Raw genomic sequence first — 25,279 nt, forward strand, 5'->3', positions numbered from 1 at the left:
GTCTGCTCTGCCTTTATCTACAACAGAAAACACAATAGCTTAACGCTGTAACTTCTATGTTAAGCTTCTCTTGGTTTCCAAAGGAACTAATGCCACAGAACGTAATCTTTAGAATGTAATCTTTAATTCTGAAGGTGATCAGTTTGGTACAGAACCTGAAATGTTGTCAAAGTATTGGCTTTTGGAAGCCTTTTTGGATTTATCATCTGTTGTATTTACAGATATTCCTCAATGTGTCCTGTGTATTTGAAGGCAAAGATGCTTCTGTGTGGATTGCTTAAAGCTATCTTTTTACTTTTAGGAACAAAATACAGATCCTCTTTGACAGTAGGTGACTGCTTTGGTATGGGGAAGACTGCTTACAATGACGGAGACTACTATCACACAGTACTCTGGATGGAACAAGCCTTAAAACAACATGATGAAGGGGAGGATACGACAGTCAGCAAAGTGGAGATCCTAGATTATCTCAGCTATGCTGTTTTCCAGTTTGGGGATTTACACAGAGCCATGGAGCTTACCAGACGCCTGATATCCCTTGGTAAGAACAAAAAACCCGCTATTCTAGTGCTGGGGAGTGTTGCCAGCAACAGAGCCAAGAACAGTCGTGGCCCATACCTATTAGTGAGCTGACTGGAAGGATATCCTGCCAGGTGACTTGTAATAGGTCCTGGAAAAAAACCCCAACAGTCTACTTATGCATGAAGTATCTTTAACAAGCTATCTTATAGTCTATGCTGCTATTACTCAAAGACCAAATATGTGTGTCACTGCACCTGTGTGCTTTGCTTCGGTGTACTGAGATGTTGTGATTGGTAATGGTTAAAGTCTGAGTTCTCTCAACTGGAGGTCAAGGCTACTATGGGCTTAGGCAGAGTGCTGTATCTTCTGTAAGTTCCTACTGACTACACGTATTTCTCTTTATTCCTCAGTGCAGGTACTCTTTGAAGCCAGAAGAATACTTTACCTGAGATCTCAAAGTATTTATTTCTGAATATCTAGAGCAGATTGAGTATCTTAAAACCTCCTTTTATCTCTGATCTGTTTCTAGCTTCCTCTTGAGTAAGCAAATAAGCATTGCATCCTACACAACTCTGCCTGCTTCCTGCATTGGAATTAAAATTAACATTTACTGTGTTATGTATTTGTATGGTTTTTTAATCAGCTATGGTTCTTAATTTAGATGTTAGCTGCATCCTGAGAGTGGGTGAAGCCTTTCTGTTGAGAAATGTGTATCAGTCTAATTTCTGCAGACACTGGAATTCGTAGTTTAAAATTTACAAGAATATGAATACGTGTTGAATCTAGCTCCCTCTGCAATAACAGGGTTTAGCACTGATAGCAGAATGCAAATCCTTATCAGCACCAAACAGTGGAACAGACTTGGCAGTCCCTCCTGGGAACAGCAGCTTCCCCTGCCCTGGGCTCAACTTCCTTATCTGGCCACTATTAGCCTATGCTCTAATGAGTGGTTACTTCTGTGGCCTTCTGGGTTAGTTAAATAAGATAAACACAACAAACTTGGGAGGGTCAGAAGGGAAAGAAACTGTTATAGGTGCTAGTGTCCAGAAATATTTTGTGGTGAACAGGGAATTGTTCCTTCTTAGTTGTGCTGGGTAAAGATCTGTTGATGATGGATCTTGCACTCATTTTTAAAAACGGTGGAAAGGAGGACCCTGGAAATTATCATCCTTTCAGCCTCACCTCTGTGCCTGGGAAGATCGTGGAACAGATCCTCCTAGAAGCTATGGTAAGGCATGTGGAGGACAGGGAGGTGATTTGAGACAGACAGCACGGCTTCACCAAGGTCAGGTCCTGTCTGACCAACCTAGTGGCCTTCTATGATGGAGTGATTATATCAGTGGACAAGGGAAGAGCTACAGATGTCATCTAGCTGAACTTCTGTAAGGCCTTTGACACGGTCCCTCACAACATCCTTCTCTAAACTGGAGAGATATGGATTTGATGGGTGGACTGTTCGGTGGATGAGGAATTGGTTGGATGGTTGCATCCAGAGGGTAGTGGTCAGCAGCTTAATGTCCAGATGGAAATTGGTGACAAGTGGTGTCTCTCAGGGGTCTGTGTTGGGACTAGTATTGTTTAATATCTTCATCAATGACATAGACAGTGGGGCAAGTGGGTAAGAACCTCATGAGGTTCAACAAGGCCAAGTGCAGGGTCCCGCACCTGGGTTAGGGCAACCCCTGATATCAGTACAGGCTGGGGGATGAAGGGACTGAAGGGATTTGGGATTATATGGCCTTCCAGTACTTAAAGGGGGGGGATACAGGAAAGATGGGGAGGGACTCTTTATCAGGGAGTGTAGCGACAGGACGAGGGGTAATGGTTTCAAACTAAGAGAGAAGATTTAGACTAGATAAAAGGAAGAAATTTTTTACAGTGTGGGTGGTGAGACTCTGGCCCAGGTTGCCCAGAGGGGTGGTAGATGTCCCTCCCGTCCCTGGAAACATTCCAGGCCAGGTTGGACAGGGCTCTGAGCAACCTGATCTAGTTGAAGATGTCCTTGGTTATTGCAGGGAGGTTGGGCTGGATGACTCTTAAAGGTCTCTCCCAACCCAAACTATTCTATGATTCTGTTTATTAATTCATACCAACATCATTAATAAACTCATTAATGATAGGTCCACTGATGCTAGTGATCCAGGCTACCTCCCATATAAACCTGTTACAAACATCTAGAGATGGATGCTGTATCCATGGACATGCATACCTCCAAGCTTCCTGACTTTGGAAGCAGTCTTTGGGACTGAAGTCTGTGGCTGGGACTCCACCACAGTCCGTGGTTAAAGCATGCTTGTGCAGGGGGATGAGAGAAGCACGGTGGAGAGGAGGGGTGCAATAAGTAGGCTAGCTTGGTCTCTGCTGATGAGCTCTATGATGTGCTTATCTGAGGTAGAACTGGGCAGAAAAGTTGAGATAAAAGGAGGGATGTGAAGACCAAAAATCCTATTTTTTTTTTTTTCCCCTGAAATACAAGTTTTGTGATAGGTCCTTCCAGAAATGATTCTTTCACAGGCTATGCCTGTCTTCCCCCTGCAACGAGAGAAACTTCCCAGTGCTAGTTTTCAGTGCAGATTGGCACCAATGCCTTTGGTTACCTGATAATGCTATAGGAAGGGGAGAATTATTGCTGTGTCTTGATACATAGACTTGTTTGTATTAACAGTTCATGAGATCGCATAAATCACTGGTTCTGTCTGGTTTTCTCTCAATGAAGACAGTACTCATGAGAGAGCAGGCAGTAATCTGCGGTACTTTGAGAAGTTGCTGGAGAAGGAGAGAGAGGAGAAGGAGAAAGAGAAGTCAATGAACAAGACTGTGACAACGACAGAACCAGTGGTGCAAAGTGGTGCCTATGAGAGGCCTCTCGACTACTTGCCGGAGCGTGACATCTATGAGGCCCTTTGCAGAGGTGAAGGGGTAAAAATGGTAAGAGAAGGGCAAGACTTTCCTGACTATGCTGCCTTTGCATAAGGGTCATCAAGCTTGCTGGGAGGTGTTAAGTTTTTTGCGTTCTGTGAAGCTGTTTTTGAAGAAAAAATTAAGTATAGTTGTGCCCAGGCTGAGATTTGTACCTTATGTCTTGGCCTCTCTTTAGCTATTAATCCCAGACAGAAAACCAGCTCTGAACTGGACCTCTTAAAGGTTGTTGACAGTTGATTCTCCCCAGTGTGTCTCCTCAGCCGTTTCAATTGCTGGCTGTACCGATATACCGGGAGGCTTTTTCCACTGAGAGCTCATTATGCTTTGCCACACTTACAGAATCACACTATTCCTCTCTTTTTGCATCTTAAAGACGTGTCTTTCTGGGGTGACTGTTTTCACCAACCAGTCTCGAGAACCTCTGAACAAATGTGGCTTTAATTCTCAGTGCAAGGAAAGGAATCCATTTATTTGATCTGCATAGTCTTAATTACAAGAACCAGACTTTTTTTACAGCTGGCTGTTTGTGTAGTTATTTGCTTAATCTGTGACTTATTATGGTTTAACTCTGCTAAAGGTTAGTGTTTCAGATGTTGCTAAGTGGTACCTTGAGATGGCATATGTTGGGGTTTCTAATTTGCAGTAAATTGCAGAATCACTCATGCTTACCTCTTAAATTTGCTAGTCAGCTGATGACTTTTCCAGTGTCTGTGGAACGAAGCCCATTGTGGTTTTTGTCTTGCGTGTTTTAAGTTCATGAAAAGTGGTTGAGCAAACAATCTTTTGTTTGGTGTTTTGTTTCAGACACCTCGAAGACAGAAAAGACTGTTTTGTAGGTACCATGATGGAAACAGAAATCCTCACCTGCTCATAGCGCCTTTTAAGGAAGAAGATGAATGGGATAGCCCTCATATTGTACGATACTATGATGTCATGTCTGATGAAGAAATTGAGAAAATTAAACAACTAGCTAAGCCAAGGGTAAGTTTATCCTGTTCCATCTCACTAGTGGTTGCTAATTCCGTGCTTTAATCTCCATTAGCAAAGACTAAGCAAAGAATTTGAAAGATCTGGTTTCATGCTAGAAATGATACACTACACTTGTGAGCCTAAGTGGAACGATTTCGAAACTGCCTGGTGGTGTAAAACCATAAAGTCCAGGCTGCTGGAGGTATTTATGCATTGTTGCACTTAATTATGCAAAGTTCTCAGTAAATGCCTTGGAAACCTTTTAGGAACCTAGGGACCAGACCTGAAAAGGTAGATGACTGACTGGCTTACAGTGATAGGAGTAGGTGTCCAATATACCTTAAGCCTGCCTTTTGAGATGGAGCTAAACTTCAAAAAAGAATTTAAAAAGCCCAAATCCCAACAGAATTGAGAAGAAACAATGGGGGTTTTAAGTTGTGCTAGAGGAATGTGTAGGGGTTTGGGTTTTTGCCTCAGTAACCTGGAATCCACTGCTTCTGTGTTAAACCACAGTGGAGACCTGCACAGAGACAGGCGCTTTAGATGCCACGGTGCATGCACATGGAACTGCAGTGTTTTTGTGGAGCCACACGCAGCTCGCTGGGAATAATGTGATGCAGTTAACGCAGACTGGAGAAATCATTTGTGCTCTGAAGTAATTCCCAGGCTGGGACTTGGGAAGGATGGAGTAGTTGTAAGGAAGAATGCACAGTACAGTCGCTCTCCCAGAGCACTTTAGAACTGACTTTTCCGCCTAGATAGCTGCTGTTGAGCAGCAGAGAAACAGATGTGACTGCTTCGGTATGCTGGGTGTGGATCCAAGTTAAAGGCAGCAGCTTTGAGTGGGAGCCCTAGTTTTGACGCAATACCTGTTACCTGTGGTGTGAATTTGAGTGACTCTGCACACAATAAAAAAAGCAGCTACCCAGTGCAAAACTAGTAATTATCTTGTCTGATTTTTTTCTGGAAGTGGAATTTCCTGTCTAACTGTTTCCTTTCTAGCCAAAAAAAGTCTGGCAGCGTGAGGTCAGTAGCAGATGCTACACCTTACTTTTCTGTCAGGTCTGACAGGCATGTAAAACTAAGCACTTCTGGTTTTGTAGATGAATGGTTCACTTTAGCACTCTTCTAGCTACTGCTATGAAACGTGATACTAAAATTCCAGTCAAGAATTGCCCTTCTGTGTGTGTTTCTACACGTAAACATAAATAGTTAGAAACCAATTGAGGAACTGGTGCTTCCTAAGGCTATTAATAATAATTAGTTTGGGATGTTTGTGAAGCTGGACTTCTGTGACTTCCAGCCAGCTATGGGAGTGTTGGCAGAACACTCCTGTCTCAGTGAGGACTCTCACCTCCATAAATGGAGACTTTTTCCTATTACATCACACTATAAAACTTCAAGAGCTTCAGATAAAATGGAAACATTCAAATAGAGCGTATCAATTAACCTATTTTATCAAATCAAGCACATTCTGAATAAGGTAGCTCTTAATTTTTTTGTTTGGTTTTCCCTTTTTGGTCAAAGTTTTATGGAAAGTCTTAAGTCTTGCTCGCTGAATTTTGTTTATATTACTAATGTCACAGGAATTTTTCATACAATCTATGTAGTGTAGAACTGGGATCAGTCCCTGTAAGAGTAGGTGAACGTTGTAGTCTTAAGATTCAGATGAGAGTTTTCAATTAAAAAAAAAGCAACCATTTTCTTAGAACTAGTTTTTTCTAAATCTCTCTATAGCTCAGATGCACAAATAGCTTTAAATTCTGCAGTACCGCTGAAAGAATGGAAAATGCAAGTCCTGTGATGAGCTGGTCCTTAATAAATACAGCTTAATTTCGGCCAGGAAATTTTAGTTCGTAGTCATGGAAGCTTTCAGACAGAACTCTGAAGTAGTATGTTAGTTTTGGGCTTAGAAAGATGAGTGTTTCCTTTGTTCTGAAATGCATTTGCAAGAAATTTCTGCTCTTGGGTCCAAGCACTTTAACATTATCTGCAGTTTACACTTGCCAATATTTTTTGTTTTGTAGAGAAACAACATCTGTACATATTTGAGAGTAGCAGTATTCAAGTTGGTTTTCATGCTTGTTCTGCAAAATGCAATCACTTTTACTCCAGTTCCAAAAAGTAGGTCCAACTTTTCAGGCAATACATCAGAGCTGACTGGGAAGGGTTGAGAAAATTCTTAACTTTATTGGTGTGGATAGCATTGGGACAGGTCTGCCGTGGAAGTATGAGAACCTTATTCCCCAAATTCTGGATGTCACCTGCAATACAGGCATGCCTGAACAGGGGAAAATATGGCATGGGGGAGGACACACCGAATGTCTTTGAACTCAGTGCTGTAGGATTTCAGCAATACCGAATTTCAGAGGAAAAGCCAATGGAGTGCGTGCTGAACTAAATGCAGATTCTAAGAGGAAGACTGGGTGAAGCTTCTGACCGATACAGCGTGTTATGATGGTTTTTCAAAGCCTGGGAAATGCCTATTATAAGGCTGCTTTCTCCATCCTGAAGGAGGAAGCCTCGTATTTAGCAGCTGGTTGTACCAAGTGAGGTCTAGATTATATTTCTTGAATGAAGAAGCCTGTCTACCAGAAAGAGAAGAGGAGATATGGAATATGTAGTCAGGCTTATTTTAGTTCTGGTTTATTTAGAACAAATGCTATGTGCTGAAATCAAGCAAATACATACAAGCTTGAAGATGGCAGCAGAATGAAAAGTTTGGGAAGCTAAATTATATCCCAAAAGCTAGGCTTCGTTGTACAAGGGGGAGAGCAATGTTCAGTCTGTTGTGATTTATGCAGGAGAAATCTGGAACAAAATAACAGTGAGTCAGAATTACAGGAACAGCTATGCCAAGAACTCTTGTATAGGGACAAGACAGCTGACACGGACCGTAGAGCTGGCTGGAGACTCATTTGAGAAAAAATGAAGGAAATAATGATTGCGTGCTCTGAAGAAAATGCAAATAAGGTGGCTTTCTGTGACCTATAATTAAGTGGGAGGAAGGAGGCATGATTTAAAGTGTTTGTGGTTTGCAGGAGTTAAATTTAAATGTGGTCTGAGTTTACAGTCAAAGAAAGGAGTGTCCCAGTTCTTGTTCTCAGCTGCAAGTATGAAACCAAAGTGACCTGTTGTGTTACGCTAGCGCTGCTCTATCGCTTTGACACCACAGCACATCTGACCGGGTTTGCCAAGTTCCAGATTTTCCCTGGTAGTGGTGGTGATGATGCATTACTCGCTGTTTAAAATGTACAGGTGAACTGTGCGTTTGGAGAGTTACCTTCATAATGCAGTAACGTCATCTCAAACTGTCTCTGTGAATTAGATGTTCCAGGTCTCTTCCGACTGGAAAAATCTGAGCACAGTGATGTTGAGAGTTGCAGATTTGCCTGCCCCATAGTTTGTAACTCAGGCTGTAAAAGTTTTCACTTGTTATTTTTCATCTGGTAATGAGGTTGGGTTTTTTTCAGTCCACATGAGGAGCAGGCTGATTAAATTTATGGAGTATCCAACGATATTTTCTCTTTGCTAAGAACTTGGGCTTTGTATGTCGTTAACTTTTGTTGTTGTTCCCTCTTGCTAATATTGACTCCAGCTGTTAAAAAAAAAAAGTACCTTCAAAACCTGTTCAGCAAGCAGTACTTGTGGATTTAACAAATATCATGGCTTCTGCAGTCAGTCAGATTCTTTTTCCAGGATCAAATGTAGGTGATGGATTGCACTTGTGTTTCTGCATGTACTGATTTAGCATGAAATCAGAACAAACTCTAGGTTGGAGCGATAACTTTCATCCAGTGAAATGTTGAAATTGGACAAATCGGGTGTTGATTTTGGTTAAGATGAGAGACAATTTCTTTTCTAACCTGTAGTTGATGTGTTTCTTCCCCTTTGGGATTTTTTTTGACACAGCTGGCACGAGCCACAGTACGCGATCCCAAAACCGGTGTCCTTACAGTGGCTAGCTACAGGGTATCCAAAAGGTAAGCATAGAGAAGAGTTTAGCTGTAAGGTTTTTGTGCTTAACAGCCATCATCTGCTACCTACAGCTGAAAACTTGAACTGCTTTGCATGTAGCAAAAGCTTGCACGACGAATGCATGGTAAATGGCTGTTTCAGCCATCTGACCGAAGGCAGAGGAATCCTTCTGCCTTGGGAAATGGGTGGTTGCGGTTGGTGTTCCAAAATAACATGTTTTGATTCTTCCCTTATCCCAGCTCGTGGTTGGAGGAAGATGATGATCCTGTTGTGGCCAAGGTGAATCAACGAATGCAGCAGATCACAGGGTTAACAGTGAAAACAGCTGAACTATTGCAGGTTGGTACACTTGTCTCATCAGATTGCATCCTGGTAAAATCAGCTGCTGGTCAGGGTGGTCCGGTGCTTACACAGATATAAACATAAGCTGGCTCTTGCCCAGTCCCTTGTAGGGGTTCTGTTGTCTGCTGACTAAGCACACAGAGTAGGTAAGTAAGGTGTTTATGAAGAGTGTGGGGTGTTCCCAGCTCCTGCTAGCTGTAAGGACCTAGCAGGTAGATGTTTTCCCTTTTGTGTGCCAGGCAGAGAAGGGTGGAGATACCGAGAAACAGAAGATAACTTAGTGCAGGAATCTGTAATTTACTGACTTGTTTTGAGGAAAATGCCTACCACTTATTTTCAAGTCTGCAAAGGTTGAACCTCTTTCCTGGTAAAGCTTTCAAAGACCAAAATATTTTTCATAGTCCTGCTATATTCTCATATGAAGTCTGATCTTTGGCTGGCTGTTGGGGAGAAAGAGAGGAGTGGTACAGCACTGCCAGAATAGCTGTACCTTAGCCTGTTCACTGCTTCTCTTCCTGCATGCTGCTTGAATTCCTGTTTTAGGCCTGATGGAACTGCTGTTGATTACTGGCCATCCACAGGAACCAGGTAATTGCATAGTGGTCTTGGAGACATGTTAAGTGCAGCCTCACAGTAACTAAATCATAAGTTTTGTGATCTTCAGATAGAGTAAGGAAAGTGGTGCTTTTAAGCTACTTTGAGCTTTCTGTGTTCCTGGATGGACATATGTATGTAACAGATTGTACATGTGTGACCCAGAATTTAATTCTGGGCTGCATATCTCCTAGTTTGGACACGCGTACTAGAGAAATCCATGCACTCAGCTCCCTCCTCTTCAGAGAGAGCAAGAGCATGGTAAAACTATTGCTGCTAATTCATGTTAAAACAGGCTCTCGTACTGATAAGTAGAATGCTGCCACTGAGAAATGTTTGGTACTCAGAAACACTCTCAAGTGAAACCCTTCAAATAGGAAGGGGAAAAAGCACTTAAATTGTTTCTCATCCATGTACCTCATTTCGGGCAATCTAAAGAGAAATCTGGTGTGCTGTAGATAACAATCTGGCCACAAAGTGCTGTTTCTCAAAGCATGTTTTGGATCTCTTGAGGGCAAACGCTATCTTCTGCAGCAGTGACTTGCAGTTCAGTAGATGTTTATGGTTCCTTCTTCCACACTGTAGGTTGCCAACTATGGAATGGGAGGGCAGTATGAGCCACACTTCGATTTTTCTAGGGTAAGATCACACTTTGAATTATTTCTTGGTGGGGAGGGGGGAACAGTTTGAGAGAAAACTGTGGAAACTGTCTTCTGTTAAAACACTTAATGTATAGCCCTGTTGCATGGATGGATTATGACTTTTAAAAAGCCTTCGCACTGCCTTCTGTGACGCTGAAAGTTCAGCAGAACAGTGAACAAATCTGCCTGCTTATCTTTGTCACCTTGGTTCCTTGCACAGCAGAGAGACACTAAAAGGGAGTCATGCAGCACTCAAATATGCTCTTTCCATTACTTCATTAGGAAACTGAGGTCTGCAAGCCCTGGGTTGTGAGTCTGCATTGTTCCATTAGGCTTCTGAATTCAAGAAGGTTGTCTGCATCCTGCTTTGTTGGGTATTTTAAATGAACTTTGCAGGAGCTGGCTGAGCAGGAGATGTCCCTTTGCTTCCCTCCAAAAAAGTAGCTGTTATGGAAATCGTCATGGGTCATACAGCCCTTCTGGCAAAACCCTTAGTGTGGGTGCAGCTATAGGGTCCGAAGAGGGTTTGTTGGGTCTGTGTTCAGGAGGACGGTGCTACAGTGAGCTGGAGATACTGCAGCTTATTGGTGCTGGATCTGCACTAGGCACTAGAGGGCTCTACCTGGCAGATAACAGCTCTGGTTTGCTGCAGATGGGGAGAAAAGAGGAACAGGTTCTTAATTGTCGCCCTAAACCAGTTTGTGAATGTACTAATCATACTGAAAAGCTATGGTGACTGGTAATTTCAAGTATAAAATCCATCCGATGCCTTGGTTGCCAGTAGAACCGTGGCATTTCAAAGGAATCTGGCTTAATTCAGGCTGTCCCAGTGGTTTTACCTGGTAGAAGGGATTGCTGCAGCCGGAGCGCGACCTGATAATTGAGTGCAGAATTGAGAGCACTCTACTTAGCACTGTTTGAAAAAAATAAAAATAAAAATAAATCCTAAACTTCGGCACTGTGGAAGCTCATATTCGTTAGCTTTGGCCTGTTGAGAGAATTTTCCTGTTAACTTCAAGACTGCTTCACTTCCTGAGTCAAGCAAAGGCTCTTAAATTCTCTTCGAAGCCTTTGAACTCAAGGACCTCAGCCATCAAATTGGCCAGTGTGGACTTTACTTTTGGATTAGGCAGCTGGGGCAGAGCTCCACTTGGAACGTAACCTTGGCTGCAGTCCTCAGTTAAGGCAAGGCAATCGCAGAATTTGCCATAGTTTTGGGCTGGTCCTGCAGGCTCTCTGTGCATCACAGATTTCGGTGTTGAAATACAGAGGTACTGCTGTCTCTCCCCAGCTCCCGATCAGCCTTGCGGCTTTTTGTTCCCTTGCGGTTCTCAAATAGGGAGGCGGTAATAGTTGCATATTACAACTTGGAGATTTTATTGGTCGCTCAAAAGTTAGAGAAATCTTTTGCCATTGACGTTCCGAAATGCAGGGCTGGACCTGGGTTTGGCAGTAGTGGCAGAAAGCAGGGAATCTCAGTGCTCTTATGTTGGCTCTTTTGCATTGAATTTGCATACGTGGATGTAAAAATCTTGATTTTTGGTGGTGCTTTTTTTTTTTTTCATGAACCCATTTCAGGAAAGACCTTTTATTTCTTGAAATATACTTCAAGTGGATTGGACTCTAAAATCTTAGAGATAATGTCTGTGGTTTTCCTTGCTGTTTGTCTTTTCTAATACTGATTTCTTTGCTTTAAATGTTAAAGATTATTGGTTTTGTGTAGAAGAGTGCACTTTAATGACTCCTGGCTGAAATTACTTCCTGACTATTAGCAATGTAAATAAACTGTTAATTGCATTTTTTCGAAGGAAGGAGAGACACATTGGTATTCTAGATATACTTTCCGCTTCTAAACTGGCACCGATGTGATCTCATACTTGGCAGACAAAACTCAAAATGTTTCCTACAGAGTAAAGACAATTTGATCTTTTTGATGTGGTCCTTAGTCCTAAACAGGCAACCACCTGAAAGTTCATTATTGCTATTCTGCAATTTTGCCTGCTGGCAAAAAAAATGCATTTTCTCTTCTTGTGACAGAATTTCTTTGAGTCACTACTACTTTTACAAGAATCTAGTATGTTATCTAAAGGCCACTGAAGATGAGTTTTTCATATTCCCCTCAGTTGTTGACTTGGGATCGGTGTAGAGTACAGTAATGGCCTGTTGTTAACTTTGCTTGGGTAACATCTGTGCCACAGGCCCTGAAAACATTGCTTCCACTCTGCCCTAAGAATTGCTTCAGTGCTACTTCTCACAGCATCCGAGCGCTGTGTGCATGCAGTGATGCACCCTGGCTGCAGTTTGTAATGGCTTTAATGTTGCCCCATATGAACGGTCCCCTTTCTATTCCAACTCTTTAAACTGGGCTTAGAGATCTCTCTGCAGAGCTACACATATGTAACTCAAGTGTGAGCCCCTTTGGAACTTGGGTTAAAGTTGTTGTCTGTTACAGCGACCCTTTGACAGCACACTCAAATCGGAAGGAAATAGGCTAGCGACGTTTCTTAACTATGTAAGTACCTCTGTTTGTCTGCTGTCCGTGAGCTTGAAGTTTGCAGTTATTCTCATTTAATTTTATAGAAAGATGAGCCAGATGCTTTCAAGCGGTTAGGGACTGGAAATCGTGTGGCCACTTTTTTAAACTATGTAAGTATGATGATCCTTGCGTTGAGTGTAACTTTAGCAGCATCTTGTTTACAGCTTGTGCAGTTGGTTATTTGTAGCGATTCCCTGGCATCTGGAAGTAGGGACTTCATTATTCTCGCAGCATCAGGTGCTGTCCCGTCTCAGTTGATAGAATTCTGGTGGTAGTTAACTTCAGAGCAGAAAATTCGCATATTGGGCCTGGCTTCCTCTTTGGGCCACTCTACGGTGAAGTCTTTGACTTCACTGAATTCCTGTTGGTGGGAGAGGAGGATTTGGCTTATTTCTCAAAGACGCGTTCCTGGGGACTCCTCATGTGGTACGCTGTTTGAGAACCTGACTATCCTCCACTGTTGGACAGCACTTGATGTTGTGGTCTGTCAGCCTCCGTTTTAGCTGTTTGTCAAAGCTGGAGTTACTCTGGCATAGCTGTCACTTCAGCAAATGGAGGAGGCACAGCTAATAAACTCGGTGCAACTGGGTTACAGGTGCAGAATTGGAAAGATGCGTTAGTTGCATGCGTTGTACAGCCTACAGACCATGTACACTGGAATCGTAAACATAACTGCCACTGATACTGGTGGCCTAGTGTTTTCACAGTAGTCTTCTGACAATATTTTATCTATCAACCTATACTTATACATCAGTAATTAGATTGCCTCATCTACAGTGTCTAGCTTCTGAGTGATGCGACTTCAAATTTAAAATTCTGTGATAAAATATTTATGGCTGAGCTGGTATTTTGAATGTGAAACGCAGCTCAAAACAGAACCAGAAATACTTTCGACTTGATGTGGCGAGGGAGGAAATAATCCCCGAAACAAGAATTGGAATAAGATAAGTAGCTGTGAAATAGTCTGCTGCTAAGAGGCTTTAATTTTAAATTGCCTCTACCTGAATTTTGTTTGCTTCTCAGACTTTTGGACAAGCCTTGATTTAGAGTGAATAATATGCACCTTATTCTCTGCCAGTTGTACATGGTCAAGAGTGACTTACCCTTGTATGTCCCACGTAGAACATCTCATACGTGTACCAACACCCTTACTAAAAAGAGTGGTTGTGTTGCTGAGACGTAGGTATTAACTTGCCAAGTTGCATGCACATGCTTTCTAGTTGGAAGGGGCAAAAACCTGTGCACCTGTGGCATCTTATGCCCTTTTATTGTAGGTACCAAGCAGGAGGACACCAGAGTGGTAATAACATCTGCTTTACACAGAAATCCAAGTTACGATAGAGAACGTGAGGACTCGGGGAGTGCATTAATAGTAGTTCTGTTCAAATTTGGTGGGAGTTGGATCTGACTCGTTTGTTTCTTTTAATTAGAATCTGATCAAAAACTCACTGAAATCAGTGGAAAGACTTTCTGTTTTTAACGGGAGTGTTTCCAGGATCTTCAGCGGGGTTTGGATCAAGTCTAGAATTTATAGTGAATCCATCATTACTGATGAATTCGATAGGGTTAAATTCATTCCAGTGTAGAAGGGCAAAGCATAAAGATATATGCTTTTCTTTAGCGTCACGTAGCTCGGTGTATTAAAGCTTGAGATGCACAAAGCACTCGAAGTGGTATAACATCGCTGGTGAACAGCATAGAAACAGTGCAGAAAGTGAGGTTTTCTAATAGTTTGTATAGTTTTTGAAGTGGTTCACCAACATGCGTAAACTAAATTATGAAAATCAGTTCCAAAGACATGGTTTCAATTTATGAGGAAACATGTGGTTTAACAGACACTTACTTGGTTTTCTGATTGGATCATAAACTGGAATGAAATTCTTGAAACTGACTTACTCTGAAGTCCTCTCCCTTGTTGCAGAGTACTAGCGTATTAACGCCGCAGCTACACAACTTCTCATGGCTATTTGGTTGTGCAATAGATTATATCTATCTAGACGAAGCGCTGAACAAAAGCCCTCAGCTGCAACAAAAGCCTTCAATAGCAGGTACTGTTACTTTTGCAGTTCGTGCTGGTTGAAGTGCATCCGTTCCTCATCAGCGCCTCCCGTAGAGGTGCAGGTAGAAATCTCTCTGTGTTAGGGCTTGGGGCACTTTAGCTTGTGGGACTGCGTGTACAAAAACTGTTGTAAATGGACTGTTTGTGGACTTTGTTTTCTCAGATGAGTGATGTAGAAGCTGGAGGAGCTACGGTTTTCCCAGATTTTGGAGCAGCAATATGGCCCAAGAAGGTAAAGTCTGTTCATGTGTTTTGCTTGATTTCTCCTCTTTCCCGTTACTGTCGCTTCCTCGGTGCAGTCCTGCGTCTGTTTGAAAGGCAGCTAGAGTGACAAAGCGCTGTTCGTGGCAACTTGATCCACAGGCTGCCGTGTGTCGAGGCAGCTGTAGCTGATGGTGTAGACTTCAGGGCTGCTTATTTCGTTTTAGTGTATAACAGAATGGTTTCTGTGTAGAGCTGTTACTAATGAACTTGGGGTCAGATAGAACTCACCTCTACTCTGAACATAGCTGAGTTAATAGAGGAGGACTGAGGGGTTTTTTATGTGCTGTCAGTGGTGACCTATGTTAAAGTGTTCCCTAAACGCCTGTAGCTGAACTTGTAGGTGTTTTTCCCCCCCCTTACTGTAACCTGAATGATTATATTGACTGGGTTCTCACTAAACCACATCTGATTTCACTTTTCAGGGAACAGCAGTGTTTTGGTACAATCTTTTCAGAAGTGGCGAGGGTGATTATAGAACAAGGCACGCAGCTTGCCCAGTACTAGTAGGGTGTAAATGGGGTAAGTAATACTCCTTTAGGAACAAAACCTGAAGGAAGGCGTGTGTGTATGCAAAGCTGGCGATATACTGAACCCTTACAACGGCATTTAATAACCGGGGTGTTGCCATTTTAACTACTGGAGCCATTTGGCCATAATGAAAACTCCTGCTATCAGTATTGTGTAGTATTCAGCAGCTACATTGTTCAGCTGTAGCTTTAGTGATTTTTATTTTTTTTTACCTGTGTAAATGACAGCACAAAGTGTGTAAGAATGTCGCTGGGCTTGTGTAGTGTGTCAGCATCGGGATGACTTGATTTATCATTTGAGTAGAATCAGATCTGTTCCTACAAAGACGTGTGCGTAGTTTTAACTGTAAAAGGAGGAGAGCTCCTTGTAAGGTAAATGTGAGTGTCTGGAGACTGGGAATTCCTGCTAACTGCTGAAAGCTTCTCAAGCTTTGTGTCATCTGTTCCCATACCCACCTCCCCCGGCCTCCAAGGTATTCCCCTGGAGTGCCAGAGCATACTGGTCTGTAAGTGATACCGGACCCAGAATGCACTGCTCTGTTACTGTTGGTCCCAGAATTGTGCAACTGGAAAGATCCTTTCTTCCCCAGCCCTTTGAATGTTCCTGCGTCTTTCCCACTGGATGGGCAGAGAAGTACAAGCAGGGATCCTCAGACTGAGAGATGAGATTTTACTTGAAGTAATAGTCTGTGTTGCAGTGGTACACGCACTGGGTACGTGGTGGTAACTAATTTCACATCCTTGTTCCACAGTTTCAAACAAATGGTTTCACGAAAGAGGAAATGAATTCTTAAGACCTTGTGGGAGAACAGAGGTCGACTGAAACCCAACCGGCTGCAAGCCTTTGCTTCTCTGTCTCCTTTTCTACTGTTTGTTCTTCCAGTTCATTTCTAAGAAATGATCCATCCTTTTCTCCAAGGGTCCTGGCACTTTACCCCAAAAGGACAACAAAATATGTAACACCTGTGAAAGAAAGTAAATGGCGTTGTACACATACTTGTGTTGTGGTGCTGTTATTTCCATCTTCCCCCTGCCATCGTTTGACCTCCCTTCCACCCTCCCAGCTTTCTCTGTGCTAGCGGTGCAAACAGTGCTGTGGGCGATTCGGTATGTTTGGGTGCCTGGTCTCGTGCCTTTTGTACCTCAAAAGATTTAGATGTTAAATATTTCTTTGAACCAAAGGTTTTTGGTTTTTTTAAAGTTTTGTGTACATGTTGATTTTATTGTATTTCTATGGATCACAAGTTTTGAAACAAAAATAAATGTTCTTTCCATAAAGTGATTCTCTATTCTGTGTCCTTAAATAGGTATAGTGGGGCTTAGGTTTAGGGAGCAGCGGGCCCTTACTTTTTCCTTTATTGAGGGCCTGTTGCTTTGTTGCCCCTTCTCTGTAGAAAATGCATCATGGTTTTGGACAGTGTTTTATTTAAGGGTCCGGCATGCGGCACAGAACTGTTGCACCTTCTACTGAAGGAGGAAAGTTTGATTTGTGTATTGAAACTGTAATGTGCCCTGGGAGCGGGCAGGCTGCACATCTTGAGCCAATGGCAACTGTCATCTTGGTATAATTACGCTTATGAGAAGCCTTTCCCTGTGGTGTTCACTTTTCTCTCACGGGGTACCATCTATTTTTGATGCAAGCAGTTACAAAAATCTGGAGCCTTTCAAGACTTTCAACGGTCTTGACAGCTCTTGAATCTAAGAGTAGGCACCTCTGATGAAAGACTGCAGTTTTAACACGGGAACACCTAATCTGGCAGAGCTCAGCGCCTGCTGAAGCCGGTAGGACGGCTTGCAAGCAAATCTTAATCTACTTTTGAAGGCTGGAGCAGGGTTTGTCTTGCCCTTCAGACAGGTCAGGTATAATCACGCCCTTTGAACACCAGGATTCAGATTCTCCTTTGCTTTTTTGCTTTGTTAACGTGTGTGTAATGGCCACAAGCCGTGACGTGTAGGACAGCATTGTCCACGCTAGAAAGGAAATCCCATTTCTGGGTTACAATTTGGAAGAAATGACAGTTAATTGCTTTTTTTTTTTTTTTTAAAAAAAAAAAAAAGGCTAAGTTACGGAGAATAGGCAAAAGTTTCAGAAATGTAGAAACACGCTGTCAGTACCAGCCTGTCGTATCCGTGTGCCACTGTGCAGGGTGGACTGCTGTCAAGCCGTTTCTGGTATGGGCATGACATCATGGGAATATGGATGACTGCAGGTGAACTTAAAGACAAAAATGGTAATGGTTTTACAGCCATCAGTTATTGCTTAAGGACTAGCTTGGGCAGTTGTTAATATACCAATATATGAAACTAGCTTCAGAAAGTGAGAGAAACGTCGATGACACTGAAACATCCAGCTGCAGTCACAATGGTCATCTGACAAACACTGGTTTCCTTTGCGCTTCTCCATTGCCCGATGTCGTGCAGAGGCCGGATGAGCTAGAATGAGATAATGCTGGAAACAACTGTTGGGCAGGATTAGAAGTGATGCACCTGCTGTCCTCCTAGGAAAGCCTTACGGAACAGAAAGGTTTTAAATGTACAGATAACAGATGTTATCGATTTATTGTATTGGTGATAAAGCAGTGTGACCTAGCAATATAAGTTCATGTGCTCCTGAATTTTACATGTGAGGAATTTGTGTACGTAATGGTGATTGCTTTGTTTAGTTATTTAGATGCAGCATGTAAGCACATATATTCACTTAAGTTTAATTTTTCTGTTAAACATACACAACTGGTTGAACAGAGAGGTCTTGGATTGTCCAGGCGGAGACTTGTTGAGCTCCAGTTGTAAATGACACTGAAATGAGGACCATCTAGTCTTGTCAATAAGCTTTGTGTGAACAGTTATAGCAGGTAACGATAGGAATTGCAAGACTTTTTCCTAAAAGCTTTAATGACCTCACACAGCATAGCTCGATAGTTGCTCTTTAATTTCTCACAGTGCTCCTTTGCTTGCCGTGAATGTTGTGGTTGTTGGCTGCACGTTCAGAATATTTCATTGTTGACCTCTAGTTTTCTTAGTAAAAATCTCTCAGCACAACATAAACTTAGGAAATAAGGAGTTTTGCTTTAAAACAAAGCATTCAACAGATGGTGACAGCCTCAGAGATGCGAAGAACTGATGATGAGCCAAAGCCACAATCTCTGGTTGGAACACTTTGGATTTTGGGGGGAGGAAGAGGAATCTACTTAGACTTTCTGTCAACGTGGTATGTTGACAGATAAAGTTCACATTGGGACTCTGGCCAAAAAATCTGCACATCCCACTTCTGAAATAGTGTAGTTGGCTGGGAAATGCCATTGTTAGCTGTGTTATACTGAACTTTTAAAGCTAATTTTGCTTGCTTGTTTTCTACAGGAAAAATACTGTCCTGGTCTCTGAGTTGTCTTTCACCTTGTTTCAGTCTGTCCCTGACGTAGGATGTGATGAGTGTGGATGCAGAACTGCTCGAGTGCTGAGCTTGCTCCTGTGCTGCGTGCAGGATTTGCTTGCTGCTAATCTCATCTGAAGAAGAATAGCTGTTTTGGAAAAAGCAGCGTATGTGACTCGTGGGCATTCGGTAACCTCCCAGGCGTGTTTGTGTCGTCTGGCAGGTTATATTCCCTATTCTGCCTCCTGTCATTCTAGAAGACGAATAGAAAATGGCAATTAGCCTAAAATTAAGCCCGAGGGGTAGTTTTTAGACCTAAAAGAGACGATTCATATGCTGGAAGAAATAAGCCTTCCTCCGTCTGGGTATAGGGACCTTCTGCCAGTGTGTCACTGGTACGGTAAGTACTTAAGTCTTGTTTAGACTGAAACGGTTTTTCTCCCAACGTACTGCTGACTTCTTTATTTCACAGGGTTTAAGTACTTAGTGCAGATGTTTACACGCCCTGCAAAGGCTTACTGTGGACAAGTGGCTGCCAGATGCTTTGAAGTGCTTTGGGACCTTTCGGAGAGGTCTTCAGGTCACATCTGTTAGCGTTTGCTTGCTGATGTGGTCTGTGAGGCACCGCTCTGCTTAACAGGTACTGCTGAAAGCAGACGCCGTGTGAACTCTCGTGGAAAGATGGTCTCTTATCGTGGCTTACGTAGTCATAAGAAGAATAACCGCCCCCAGCCCGTGCCAGTAATGCGCATCCAGTTCGAGCATGTGGTTTCTAAACCCCTGGCCTGAATCCTACTGTGTGGACATCGGCTGTGTCACCGAGCAGTTATGCAGTCCTCCGGCGGGGTTAGGAAATCACCCAACGCATTAGTGTTCAGCTCTGCAGATGCAGTGAAGTACTTACCGTCTTTTTCTGCCTTAGAAGTTACTTCTCTTTTTTTGTTACAGTGGATAAACGTGTGAAAATCGCCTATCTAATCACCTGGGAGGGGAACTAAAATGTGTAGTGTGAGTGGAGAAAGGGTTTGGCTGTGATGGAGAAGGGAAGCTGTGCAAGCTGTGACAGAGAAATTAGGGTGTTCTGCTGGGAGGGGACCACGTTTATCGTGTGCGGTAGAGTTGTGTACCTCAGCTGAGCTGTGACATCCCTAATGTGAGAAGAGGAAGGGTCTTTTTTCAGTGATGCCAAGTTTTATTGGAGATGAGGATGGGGTGTGTATATAAAAGGCACCCTGGATGTAGCTGTCCCCCAAGCCTCTTCCTTCTCTTCCTCCTCCCGCAGTGATGACACTGCGGTACGGTTCAGCGTAGGATGTGCTCCTTTGGCCCAAATAAGAGGAATCCCTGTGAGGGACTCTGGAAAGGGCCAAACCCCGACACTTGTTAGCATTAGGTGATGGGAATTTAAAGAGACCGATTTCATGTGTTTCGTCCTGAATCTGTCACATCGTGCAGGGAAAAGGCTGCCGAGGCCGTGTGTGGAGGATGTGTGTGTTTAACCAGAGGTCGGCACTTGTCTTCTGTAGCGATTCAGATCATCCCTGCCTAAACGCTCCTGAAATTACTGCCTCTGTGCCGCCCTTAGGGGACGGTTACCCCCACTCCCTCGGAGGTGGGGGTGAACCAGAAGAGGAGGATGGTTCCAGTGAAGTGCTTCCAGACCGGTGCAGTCCCAAGGAGCCCGTGTGTTTGATCCAATTCCAGCGTCCCCAGCTCCTGTCTTGGTCTCCCTTCTCCCTCTCATCCTCAACATCGCAGAGAGGTCCACCGCTGCCGTGGCTCTGCCCGCCTGGTGCTGCCGGCAGCCCGGGGTTAAGCGCGGATGCCTCCTTTTCCACACGCTCTGAAGTGATAGGCAGTGCACAGGTCAGGGTCTCTCTGGGGACTGTCGGACACGCTGCCCAGAAAGAACATGTGTTGTTCTGGGGTCTTTGGACAAGAGCATGAAGGTGATACAAAATAGTAATGCCATGATATGGTTGACCCGTGTGTGCCTCGGGGATGTACGTGGAGAGCTGGCTGATGGCTCTCCCGTCCCATAACAAGCGGTAGGTTTTCGGTAACTGTCGGGGAGCTCCAGCCTGGCTGTGAGTTTGGATCGCCCATAGCTGGGAAGGGTTCGTGTGTTTACCGCTGTGTGAAGAGAGTGAGTGAAATGCATCAAGGAGGAATAGTGAAAGTGAGAATTTCCCTAATGAGTGTGGGGGAGATGCTGGATGGCTTGGGCTACGTGAAGACACGGGGCGAACCCCAGTGCTCTGCACGGCCCCTCTGGGTGCTTCTGCAAGTGAGAGGAGAATCTCACCTACCCTCTGCAGTGCTGTTTGGAAGCTGACCCAGAGACCATCGCTGTCGGTGCTCATAGCCTGTACCTGCAACGACCGTGGGAGAGCGGTGGTCTGGATGTGCGGCACGGTACATCCAGAGAACAGACCTGATGGGACCTGGGGAACTTTCTGAATCGTGTGTGTGTGTCTGGGCTGGGGTGGAGTGACTGGCCCGGCCGTGGTCTCCCGAGGGTCAGCAACCCTCTACCCACCTCCGTTCATAGACCAGGAGAGAGTCTCCGAGTGTCTCCTCACCTGGCAGACGAGCAGGAGCAGTGGCTGAGCCTGACGCTTACCCCATCTTCTGCAGAAGATGAGTTGGGCCCATGAGACTGCTTCTTCCTTTGGCCATGGAGCACTTGTGTGTTCTCCCGATTGAGCGTGGCGGGTGAGCTTCAACCCCCGCGGTGCTGGTGCAGGACAGCCCACGTGCCATCGCTGAGCCCTCTGCGGAGCGTGTGGCCACGGCTGCCGCACCTCCCGCGCGCCCGTGGCGACATCTCTCCCAGATCCTCCTGCAATATAGTGTTCTCGCTTGGTTCTGCATTGATTTCCTCCGCTTTAATCTTCTCGAAGGAGGGAGAGCAAATGAAACAGTTCTGACTCAGGGCTTACAAATACATATACCTCACTAATACCACGTGTGGCCTCAGGCTGTCACTTTGTAAAAAGTGTTAATTTAGCCGCGCTCTCTGGTCTCGCTTTGCCTCCGCACATGTATTTTGGTGGCAGAAATACTGCAAAACGCGCAACACGCCTGTGCCTGCGGGAGGGAGGAGGTGATGGCTGCGGCTGTCCCTTGCCCACGGCATCTTGGCAGCCCCGAGCCTGGAAGGAGGGCCCGGCTGCGGGATGTGACCCTGTCAATAAAAACCCAGACCTGACTCTTGCAGGGTGTCCTCCTTTACTGTGTAAAGAGTCTGTCTGCTCCCAGCATGGCTCGCCCCAGTTCCTCTTGCAGCTGGGAACACGGGCTCTGGCTTTGGATGAGCCGGTCGCAGTTGGATCCCATCTTCTCCCCAGCTCAGCCTCTCCCGCGGGCTGCTCCGGCTCCAGGTTCGGAGGGAGGGAGCTGTTTTGAATTAGCAGACAAAGCAGCTGAGGTCATGGAGCTCTTATTCGTGTAGTTTTACCCTTGCCAAAATAAATGATGGAAATCTCTTGCCGAGCCCATCAGCCCAGCCCAGGCGCTGATTGCTGCCCAACCTCCCCCGGGAACTGCTTGCAGTCTTTTTTCAGCGGTGCCCAGTGACAGGACAAGAGGGAACGGGCACAAACGTGACCATCGGCAGTTCCATCTCCACCTGAGGAGGGCCTTCTCTGCTGTGAGGGCGGCAGAGCAGTGGCACAGGCTGCCCAGAGAGGTGGGGGAGTCTCCCCCTCTGGAGCCATCCCAAACCCGCCTGGACGCCGTCCTGTGCCACTGCTGGAGGTGCCCCTGCTCTGGCGGGGGGTGGGATGGGGGAGCTCCAGAGGGGCCTTCCAATCTGCTCAACTTGTGATGAAATTCTCTGTGGAAAACGATTTACGTTTGAAAGGCCGGATCTTGCTGCCTCCCTGCTCAATACAGTTTCGGTATAATTCGCATCCAGCAGTTTTGCCTGCCGTCCTTGGGACCGGGAAGGTACGGGGGGGCTCAGGGACACCACATACGCGGAGAAGAGCCCTCCGGGTATGGCAGTGTGGTCTGATACGCTTCTGGGCACTGTCACTGGGTGGGACCGTCCCACTATGTCACATAGGAGCAAGAAAGAGTTTGTAAATCACATAGATCATTAAAAGCAAAATTTCTGTATCAGCATGTTGCACAGGCGTTCGGATTGCTCGGTGACTCAGAATTGTACCCAAGGCTTGAGCATCTGCGTTGTCACCTGCTCCCATCTTCAAATATTCCTTCCCAGAAGGGCTCAGCTGCCACTGCATCACCCGGGGCAGAAGAACAGCCGCCCCCCTCCCTGCCCCGGCACTTTTGGTCAGGAGCTTTGCACAGGCTGCACCGCTGCGGTTTTTCATCGGTGCGTTTCGCTCTGCATCAGTGATAACTTGGATTTTCTAGATAGCTACCATGGTTTTACTCACGGGAAAGAGGAAATGGCAAGCTGTAGTTGGTTTTGAAGTGGTACACATGAAACATTTGTACAACTTTGGGTGCGTTACAAGGTGGAGGACAGCAGCCGAATGCCGCAGGGTCTGCTCCCCCCACCTCCCCCCTGGGCGAGCAGAGCAGAGCAGAGCAGAGCCACGTCTTGTGGCACCGAGCGGGATAACAGCAGACGGGCAGACGCGGTGCCGAGGGACATGGGTTAGTGGTGGGTTTGGCAGTGCGAGGTGAACAGTTGGACTTCATCTTAAAGGTATTTTCCAACCTAAATGATTCTATGATGCTGGCCTTTGGAGTGCACCAGCATCAGGAATCAAACTCTACCAGATGCTCCCTGAACCCCCAAGGGTCATTGTGCTGGGACACAAGCCCACACCGGTGTCTTCAGCAGTGGGATTTCTCTTGTTGGGAATCATTTTTGTCCTGTTTGACCCTTACCCTGTGAACCCTCATGAACCTGCCAAACCGCTGCGCACATCCAAGACCTGCAGGAGTGTTTTCATGATGCAGTTCTGCCTCTGTTCTGAAATGTTGGTCAATAAAAGAACAGGAGAGCAGTTAGGAGGAAATGACTTAATGATTAAAAGCCATTTTTAGCTCCTACCTGCGAAACCACAAACTTGAAGCTTCACGCAGATCAGAAGCTGCTCACTAAGCATCTTGCAATCGGTGCCTTTTTTTACCCTTGGCGTTCCGCTCCTGCCCGGGCTCTGCTCTCTCTGTGGTTGCACTTTCATGTCTTTCAGAAGCAGCAACTCCAGGTTCAGAAAGTCAGAAGTGTCCCGTACCCGGCTGGGAGGTTGGCTTTTAACAACGCAAGCGTGTCGAGCCTGGAGCAGGGCTGGTGCTCCCAGGAGCGTTCCTCTCCCCCCCGGTGACTTTAGTACCGGGTATGGCTTCCCGTTCCAGCCCTGCCCGGCTCCTGCCAGCCTGCTGGGATGCTCTGGGGGGGACTCATCTCGCCTAATGCCCGGTGCCTCATTACAGCCGGAGGAGGAAAACCATCACTGCTGGTGATGGAGGCGGGGGGGGTGTCTCCCATCAGAGGTGGCCCCGTCCTGGCAGTGTCTGCCTCTCTCTTGGCTACAGAGGAGGCTGGGCAACGCGGCCCGGAGCCATCGCGGAGCCAAGGCACGGATTCAAGGCTGCGGTGGGGGCAGAGCTCCTGACTGGTGTGGCAGGGCTTGTGTCCGCTGCATTTCAGGACCCAGCATCAGCTCTGTCCTCACTCGCTCCCACCTCCCTGACTGGCCACCCGGGGCATCCCGGGGCCTCTCCGCAGCTCCCAGCAAAGGAGAGAACTGCCAGCTCCCGCTGGAGGCGGTGGCACAGGGTGGGCTCAATCCCACCCTTCCCTGTGGTACAGAAGCTGTCGGGAACAGCAAATAAGTTGTAATATGCCCTTCCCTCTCTTTAGATCAGAAATGACACCGGCAGGCTGGAGCGAGCAAGTGTGTAGTGTTCCTGCCTAACCTGGGAATAACGCATCTCCTCACTTCCGTGGCCATTCGGTGACGGCCTGGCTCTTCCCGAGCTAGCACAAAAATTACCCCAAGAGCTGAAAACAGATAAAAGGGTGAGGAAGCTTTTTGTCTCTAAGAAATGTTGCCTAAAGGCGGCTCAACAGGAGATGTTGTCGTTCAAAGCAACCACCAACAGGCACTAAATGTTCTCTAAGAAATGCCCCAGCACAGCTCTTGGGCTAGATACACAGATAAAGGCAACCGCATCTCCCACCTGTATCAGTTAAAGGTGGGAAAACTCAGCATTTCTCAGTCTCGAGTTCCGGGAGTGTGGACCGAGGGTGCAAAGGGAGCGATTCGGGCGTTAGATAACTCCGGTGAGCCAGCACCCAGCCCGGAGGGGCTGAGCAGCTTCACCGCGCGCTTTGGAAGGAGGTAGAGGCTCAGTCTGTAAATGCGCCCAGAGTTACCCCCCAGCAGTTTTCTTCTAAATACTTGCCAGATCAACTCCCTCATGTGTCTTGGACTAATTAGATTGCCAAGAACTCTCTTTGCTCAAAATAAGGATTTACCTGACCATGTTAGTGTCGTAAGAAAAACTTCCTGAGCTGTTAATATGTAACAGCTCCTGTTAGCTGAGCACTTGATCCACAGCAGCCTTCCA

General features: G+C 45.5%; 1 protein-coding gene across 1 annotated transcript in view; it reads left to right on the top strand.

The window, feature by feature from the left end:
- Nucleotides 1–16,438, top strand: part of P4HA2 (prolyl 4-hydroxylase, alpha polypeptide II) — a 30,579-nt gene extending 14,141 nt beyond the window's left edge. Inside the window, exons 6-15 of the mRNA XM_009890768.1 lie at nt 302–541; nt 3,239–3,450; nt 4,249–4,425; nt 8,326–8,396; nt 8,631–8,730; nt 9,913–9,966; nt 12,421–12,480; nt 14,727–14,795; nt 15,250–15,346; nt 16,107–16,438. Of these exons, the coding sequence (XP_009889070.1) occupies nt 302–541; nt 3,239–3,450; nt 4,249–4,425; nt 8,326–8,396; nt 8,631–8,730; nt 9,913–9,966; nt 12,421–12,480; nt 14,727–14,795; nt 15,250–15,346; nt 16,107–16,177 (1,151 nt within the window). The 3' untranslated portion in view covers nt 16,178–16,438. The remainder of the gene's footprint in view (nt 1–301; nt 542–3,238; nt 3,451–4,248; nt 4,426–8,325; nt 8,397–8,630; nt 8,731–9,912; nt 9,967–12,420; nt 12,481–14,726; nt 14,796–15,249; nt 15,347–16,106) is intronic.
- Nucleotides 16,439–25,279: the final 8,841 nt, after the last annotated feature.

This window comes from Charadrius vociferus, unplaced genomic scaffold (genome assembly GCF_000708025.1).
Source record: "Charadrius vociferus isolate BGI_N301 unplaced genomic scaffold, ASM70802v2 scaffold370, whole genome shotgun sequence".
Taxonomy (NCBI): domain Eukaryota; kingdom Metazoa; phylum Chordata; class Aves; order Charadriiformes; family Charadriidae; genus Charadrius; species Charadrius vociferus.